Here is an 8,475-nt window from a genome sequence, read left to right as displayed (position 1 = left end):
TTCCCAAGACTAAGATTTCTTTTTTGATATTAAACTCAGCATTGAATAATCTCCTCTGGTTTTACTCTCTCTGAACTCTGCTGCAGGGTTTATCTTCACTCGTCGGCCTCCTGAGGAGAGCCAATGAACGGAAGGCAGAATTGCTCAGCCTGTTTCCTCAGTGTTTGCCTGTATTCTCAGCACAGGAAGCTCTGAAAAGTCAGAAGGAGGAACCTCTCCAGCTTTGAGGAGCCAGTCAGCCCAGAGTATGCACAGCTAAATGAGAGGCCTGGGAAAGGGGGAGAGGAAACGCTGACACTGGCTGCTGAGGATGTATTGGCAGGCAAGGAATGCTCCCCATGACCACAGTTAAGTTGGTGGAGGGATGGATGGAGTGAGGGAGCTACCTGAGCCATGAAAGCAGGAACCAACATGAAGATTGCTGGGAAGACTGTGTATGTTTTTGTGCTGCTCACCATCACCATGGTCATGAGATTAGCAGGTGAGTCTAACTGGGACCAATTGGCCTTTGGGATGTAAGAATGGGAAATGTGCACAGCTCCTTTCTTTATAAAAGCTATAAATTGTTCTATGGCTTTAATTAAGTGCTAAAAATTGTAATGCACAGTTAAGATATGCTTTCCCAATACCCACTCCTGCTCATCTTTTCTTAGTGGTCACAAGACTGCCAGGTATTTTCCCTATGACTTCTATGTAGGCAACTATGTAGTGACCCTTAGCCTGGAGCATACAATTTGTCACAAATAGCCTTTTTACTAAGACCTCCAAATCACATCATCTGAGAAAATTAGTCTTTTGACACCCTAAAAATATGCCTGGGAAAGTGTTTGGGAACTTGAAGCTTTTGGACATGTAGTTTCTGCTGAAGAGAGGCTGCAGGCACTTTGAAACAGGGCCGGAATCTCTTGGACCTTTCAGAGGAGAAGTGGAAGGTCTCTGATGTGCTGATAGAGGGGAGAAATTCTGGAATTTGATTCTAAGGGGCATGGCCAGTATCAAGATGGGAAAGGCTTTTGTACCAAGGGCAATGGCAGTCCAAATTTTCTGTCTTTTAGTGTAGTTGACTTAATTTTAATCCAGTTTAACTACAGCAGTTAATGTTTCCCACATACTGCTCATTTGCATTTTCAGAGCTTATGTTTTTCCAGACATCATAAAGCAATCCAGGGATTTGATAATGGAACTAAGGATTTAAGGAGCAGTTCCAGAAACTTAAACTGTTTCTGTATAGGAGGAGGAAGGCAGATAGGCCCATGAGATCCAAATCAAACTTTGGACATCTCTGAATAATATGTAGCATGCATGTGTCCATTCCTGTTATGGACAGATAGAACTAAACTACATAGAAATGAGTTACTTCATTCCTATTGGTCAGAAAATAAAAATATCTCCTTTGTGGTATTTTAGAGCAAAACAGAAGCAGTTATTGTTGGCAGTGATGGAGCACCCATCTATAATGTCTGATGTGATGATGAGGGGTTCTAAATGGTTACCCCAGTGCTACCCACTGGAAAAAATTTAAATACTTCATGAACATTATTAACATTATTTGGATCATTAACCTCACAACAGGCACACTGATGGTAAAAGATCCATCCCTATTCTCTAGGTAAGAACTATGTCAAAAGAATACTGAGGAACCTGCTCAAGTAAATGCAGATCAATTATGGTAGCATCAAAGACAATATACATTTTTGAAGACAGTTGCTCAAAAAGTAAAGGAGTGTGAATACATCAGAGAATATTGAAAAAAAAGTGGGGAGACAAAGAGGAATCCTCCTGGCAAAAAATTATTTTTAAAAATTCACTTTGCTGGAAATATTTTTAAAAAGTCCAATGCCAAAAAGTGGAGAGTTTTCACCCTAAGGTGTTTGGATTTTAATTTCTTGGTGTCTTAGTTAACCAATTATATTGCCCTTCAAAGAATATAGAGAAAGATGTTCCATTGAAATCTAATTTCACACCTGAAACCTTTTTCGTCAACCTGCTCCCAATAAAAAGCAGCCTACATTTGATGGGAAGTTTTTAGCTAGCACTGCTCCTAAACTTGTTTCCTTCAGTATCAGGCTGGCTCTTCTGAGCAAGATCTAGCAGCAAGGGTTTTTTCATTCAGAGATCACAGGCTACATGTGTCAAACTGATCTAATGTGCATATTCTCTCCAGATAATTTTAGTCTTCAGTGTTGCATGAAGCTCAGAAGGAACTATGTCCCCCCCTTTTGAAGACTAGAGCAAGCTACTCTGAAAGAAATGAAGTAATGGAAAATTTGTTGTATGTAACCAGACTTTATCTCCATTAACATTTTCCTTAACATTTCCTCAGCGTGTTGTTTCGTATGACTGGGTTAGTTTTTACCACAGCAGATGGAGCAGCTCAGAAAAAAGGCTGAGGTTGCTTCCTAATTGTCATACCTAGATCTGCCCTCAGGTAGAGTTGGATAATAAGCTACTGAAGTTGTTGGGGCATGATCTCTACTAAAAATCCTTTTGTGACAATCCTCAGTAGCAGCAGTGAAAAAGACTCAACATTAAAATATTTTTGGTTATGCTCGGAAGATTTCTCTAGTTTAGCTAAGCACACATGACATCTCAAGTGGTTGTGTATACTCCAAGGGAGAGTGGCAAGTACAGGCACAGTCTTCCATGAGAAGTCCATGCAATAAATCTCTTTTTATTGAACTAACATTTGCAGCATTTGACTGGGTATGTACTGCTTTTGTAGTTTATCCTGTGACAATGGATATGTGCAAGTGCTTCACAGGAAGCTGCAAGAAATCCATTATCAGTAATGAGATGTGATTCCCTATGGTTATTCAGTTTTATGAATAGTGAAAATCTGAAGTCAGTGACATTGTGTTGGAATAATAGACTATGAGGTGGATGAAAGTAAAGTTGATTTACATAGAAACCTAGCTACAGTTCAAGTTTGCCTGCATATATAACTTCCTTGAATGCTACTGCTTTCAATTTAGTTTCTTTCCTTCATAAAACCAGTACATTTTTTTCACTAGTGTACCAGTGTTTTATTGCCTTTTGACTATCTCTGCCCTAGTATGTTTCACTGCATCCGTCTCTGTTGACTTCTATTCTAGTTTATGGTGGAATCTTCCTTCAGATACAAAAAATCATAGCCAAAAAAATCTATTATGGTAAACTTACATTTGTCTCCATTTCACTATTTCTTTGCTGCTCCTTTGGGACTGTGTGCTGGAATTCTTCTGACTTCTTTTACCCTAAAAGCATCTGAACACAAGCAGCCTGTTTTTCTCATCCAAATTCTTCAAAAATAATTCTGTACCATTAAATAAAGCAAAAATTTTCATAGAACACATCTAAACTGCCATATTCCAATCTTCCAAACACATCCTTATGATACCAACATTTTACTTTGCTGTGGTCCAAACACAGAGTGTGTTTGTGCCTGAACTTCTTTGCTTTCAAAACCATGGAGAGAAGGAAGTTCAGTCTTCCAAACTGGCCACGTACTTCATGACTTACAAAGCAAGCAGATTTTCTTTAACTGTGAGTGCACTTTCAGAGGTAGGTGCTACTTAAAACTCACAGCTGATATATTTTGTAGTTTGAGGTGCAATCATTCTTATGAAAAAAGCATAGAGGATTTTCTTATGCTGCCTTGTCTTGGTGTTGAATAAGACAGTGCTGGGATGAAAACTGCAATGCTGAAGATAAGCACTAAACAAGGTATGACTGGGATTTTAACCATATAAAAGTGAGGTCAGATGTATGTTTTCATAGCAGTTTGTTATCTGCTCTCTGCAAAGTATGAAAAAGAAGGCACACAACCTACAGTTTGCACACAATGATCTATTTTTGTTTAGAATAGTAGGAAAATGCTGCTTAAGCATAAGTGAAGAGTACTTGGTTTATTTTTCTTCTCACATGGCCGAGAGTAATAGGCCAAGTTCAGCACATAGAACAAAATATAAAACAATCTGTATCTGTTTCTGTACTGAGAACTGGAAGCACTTTGTCACACATGGTGTCACAGTACCCAAGGCACTTTGACATCCAGTGCAAATCCCTTTTGCCCTCATCCATTCCAGCTCACATCCTGCAAGAAGGAAGATTTACTTTGCACAGTTCAGAAGTAGCAAAGTTCAAAGTTTACAGCCAGACTGATATACTGTGTGAGAGCTTATTAATCTCAGTAATGATTTATTATCAGCTGAGGATTTGGCCAATAGTGTTTGTTCTCTTCATTTAAGAAGTGTACCCATCCTTTTTTTTCCCCTACAGTCATATTATATTGAGACATAACATGTTTACATGGGGATAAAACACTGAATCGCTGGATCAAATTGCAGGCATTTTATTAGAAAACACTTTTCACAAACAATTTGAGCACCAGAACAAGCACCCATTTTTCTGAAAAGCTGGTTTAAATACTGATTAAGGCCTGGTTCTGTATTCAACTTTCCAGTCAAAATTTGTTGTACTACATATTTTTTATTATTATGATATTTTTAGCTGCTGAATTTCAGCACACATCTAACATTCTACTCATCAAGGCCAAATGATTTTTCTTGTGTGACAGATCAATTCTTTATACTAATAATGCTGTGTTCTTCCTGCTTTCAACAAATTTCCTCACATGTTGTTGATACAGCCAATGCCATTAGTAAAAACTTAAATGGAATTACAGCAAAAATCAGCTGCTGAGAAACATAATCAGCAAGCTACCTTAAAACTGGCCCCACCATTTAATTGCCTTTTCTTTCTCTCTTTAACCCAGTTCTTTAACCATCCCTTGGACAGTTGTAGTCCCTGTAGTTGTCCCTTTATTCTTTCAGCTTAATTTTTTTCAAGGGGACACTGTATCAAACACATCTCTACCTAAGTGAGCTTTAGCATCTTTTCATTGCCTTCAAAATCAGCTGTCTTGAAAGACTGCTTGAAAAGATACTGGAGAAAGCTTAAGAGAATTGAAAGATCATAGAAAAATTACACACTAGGAACTGGCAACTGCAAAGGTATATTCCACCTTGAGAGGGAAGAATGAAACCTTGGGATCACTATTGAGTGCTATCAGTGTCCTCAGCCCTCTGCAACACATAAAGTCATGTTGAAGCTTGCAATCTCAAAAAATCCAGCCATTCAATGAGCACTTCATATTGTAAAACCAACGACAAAGAGCGTGAGATTACTATCTCAGTTTGCATGAAACAGCAAGAAAAAGTGATAATAATACTTTCCTTGGTAGCAAGAAAAGTACTGCAAGCGGCATGGTAGTGGTGACAGGAAAGAAATGTGTTAAAAGAAGAACAAAATAACAATATGAGTATGAGGAAAAAAGGAATTTTGCAGATAAAGGAAAAGCCTAACTAGAATAAAATGAAAATAAGACATCTTTTCAAGGAATAATGATAACTATGGGTAAAAGAGTGTGAGTGTGATACTAGCAATAAAGCTATAAGTCTTTTAATGTGTCCTTTTAAAGATACATCCATGCTCAAAAAACTGTGATCTAGGTTTCAAGAAACAGAGGCTTATGAACTTAGGTCAGCTATTTGATGTGTTTCTATAATGAAATTTAAAGTAGTCTAACTACTTGCTTCTCACCCGAAACACAGGGGTGGTTTTTAGCCCACACTCCATCCTGTGCTGTTGTGACTGTGTTTTCAAAGTGACAAAGCTACACTATAAAAGAATCTGTCAGTACATCAGCAATTCCTACCCTAGTACAAAGCACTTCTCTTTATCTTTTATTTCATTCCAGACAAGCCTTGCTGGGTGTCACAGGAACTCTATGGCAGTAGAAGGGGAAAACAGATGCAGAACCAGACTTGTATCTGAACTCTTCCAAGTGTCCAGTGCTGCCTTTTTGCTTATGACTTGCTGTGACTCATATACTACATTCATTCCAAGATACAGTTAGTCATTGGCTGTGGTATGATCATTGCTTCAGTTCATTGTATCTCTAAGTTTAATACCTACAGAGGGTGTAGGGGGTAGATGCATCAAAATGCTCTGGTAAATTATTACTGTAAGAAATAAAGAATCAAGAGGATGTCTGAGAAATATGTCTGAGAAAGTAAAGTAGTCTCTTTATAGTGCAAAAAACTCTTTAACAGTTAAATTTTGCAAGAGACTGTCATGGAAATTGAGGCAATAAAAATTTCTACCGTGGTTTAAAACCTGCTATGAAGAATAACAGAGGCTGGAAATCTTTCATGTTTGAAAGCAGCACTTTCAACCTGCATAACTGTCTCTGATTTTGCAGTGATTCCCCTCAAAAGTTTAGTGGCTTTACAATCAAATGTTTCTGTTTTTAAAACCTTTGTTCTCTTAGTGTGAGAAAGTCTCTGAGAAATAGGAGAAATGACAAAATAAGTGATACTGAAAAGAAGCTGGTGCAACTAGTTATTCATGAGAGCTTTTAAACACACTGCATAAACCACACTGAAAAAAACAGAGCAAATTTTTTCCCCCAGTCTTTTCAAATTACAGTAACCTTACAATGACAACAATAACCAGCACATTTTTGAAACACAAATGTGAACTCCTCAACTGAGTTTGTTTTTTCCATAGAAGTGGAATCTGTCAGTGCATTGGAATGTGCACTCAGTGCACTGCAATACAGCTTGACAACCTTCTCAGACATGGCTTGAAGTCTTTTGCAACAGTCAAGGAGAGACAATGAGAGGTGGCATAATTAGATTTCAGAGGCTGCAGTCAAACTGGAGAACCTCAGTCTAAAGGCCTGATACTACCAGATGAGTCTCCAAGGTGAAACCTGATCACAATGGATTTGCATTCACAACCAAAATAAAATGGTTCAGTCTGGTGCTGTACAGAACTCCCAGAACCTGACTTCTCTGTTTTCCACATCAGTGTGACAGACAGCACGTACTCCTGGTTTCCTGAGCTCTGCTCTTTCTGGCTAACAGAAAAAATGATTGCTGTTTTCCAGAGTCAACTCAATTGTGAAGAACATAACTGAAAATGAGATGTTATTTACAATAAATATGCGACCCTTTATTTCATATCTCTTGTGTGCAATGAAATAACAGTGCTGACATTTAATTACCATCCCATAGTTAGCACTGCACCAAGATGAGCTTGATAGCTCACACCTCTTCAAATCTCTTATTCTCTGCAAGCCCACAGAAGATGAGGCCTTGCTGCACTAATTATCCCCTTTTTCAGCCACAGCAAGCTGTCAGTTCAGTTCAGCTGTAAGATGAGATTTCACCTCAAGAGGTGAAAAATGCTGTGCAAAATGCTGGTCTGAGCCTTTGAGCAGACACGTGCTGATGTGGACGCCATAAATCTGCCTTAACACACTGGTCACAAACCAATTGGTTATCACAGAGGAAACAGCAGCAGATGACTTTTAGCCACTTTGCAGCATGAAAAGACCATTCCAGAAGACAGTGGTGTGGTGAGAGGTCTGAATTAAAACACTTGCAGCACTGAACATTTTCTCTTTAACAGAAATGGAATACTGTGCTGGTTTTTAGCAGGGGAAGAACTCATTTTCCTCATAGTGGTTTCTATGGAGCTGGATTTGTGCTGGAAACTGTGTTGACATTACAGAGATGTTTTGAGCAGTGCTTACACAGAGCCAAGGCCTTTTCTGATTCTCACACCACCACTGAGTGGACTGTGGTCCAAAAGAGCTGGGAGGGAACACAGCCAGGACAGCTGACCCCAACTGGCCATAGGGATATTCCAGACCATGTGGCATCATGCTCAGCACATAAAACTGGGGGAAGAACAAAGAACAGATGCTTAGAGTTATAATGTTTGTCTTCCCAAGTCACCATCATGCATGATACAGTCCTGCTTTCCTGTAAATGGCTGAACACCTACCTGCCCTTGAGATGTTTGTTTTTCTTGTGTGCATAGGTTTTGCTTTACCTATTAACCTCTGAGTTTTCTCATCTTTCTGATTCTCTCCACATCCTACTGTAGGGGAGTCTACAAGAGTGAGCTTGTGCCTGTGTGGGGCTTTGTTGCCAGCTGGGATAAAACCACAAAAAACTCTTCTGTTTGTTTAGTTCTCCTGTAGAGTAGACTACACCCTCTAGGTTTAATGAAATTCCCAGAGGAAAGGGGAGATTGCACCTTCCCTCAGAGCTCCTGAATACATATCCAAGAGCACAAGCTGGTGTAGGCAGCATAAGGAGGACAAAGAAAGCAGACCAGGAGACCTTGGCAAAGGACTTGATTGTAGCAGGCCCACAAGAAGTCATGGAAGTGAGAGAAAAGGAGCTCAGGTGTGATCATGTAAAAAATGTGCAACCTGACAAGTCAGCAAAAGGGTGTGCAGTAGAAAAGAGGACTGAGGAAAGAACATGTTCTTTAGGGGCAGAGGGACCAGAGGACATTTATTTTCATGTCTTTTACAGGGGCGGTTTGAGTGCTCAGGTATGCTTAGTCATTTCAGATGAGGTCAGCCATACTCTGCATGACTTGGAGCTCTGAGGCTCTCAGCAATGTTAAAGTGGGAGA

At 39.3% G+C, this 8,475-nt stretch overlaps 1 protein-coding gene across 1 annotated transcript in view; it reads left to right on the top strand.

The window, feature by feature from the left end:
- Window positions 1-340: 340 nt before the first annotated feature.
- The window catches only part of LOC102032433 (cell surface glycoprotein CD200 receptor 1-A-like), a 15,216-nt gene continuing 7,081 nt past the window's right edge, over window positions 341-8,475 (top strand). The window contains exon 1 of the mRNA XM_005420631.2: window positions 341-481. Coding sequence (XP_005420688.1) covers window positions 394-481 — 88 coding nt within the window. The 5' untranslated portion in view covers window positions 341-393. The remainder of the gene's footprint in view (window positions 482-8,475) is intronic.

Source organism: Geospiza fortis, unplaced genomic scaffold (assembly GCF_000277835.1).
Source record: "Geospiza fortis unplaced genomic scaffold, GeoFor_1.0 scaffold1, whole genome shotgun sequence".
NCBI lineage: Eukaryota > Metazoa > Chordata > Aves > Passeriformes > Thraupidae > Geospiza > Geospiza fortis.
This window is presented reverse-complemented; position numbering and strand designations above follow the sequence as displayed.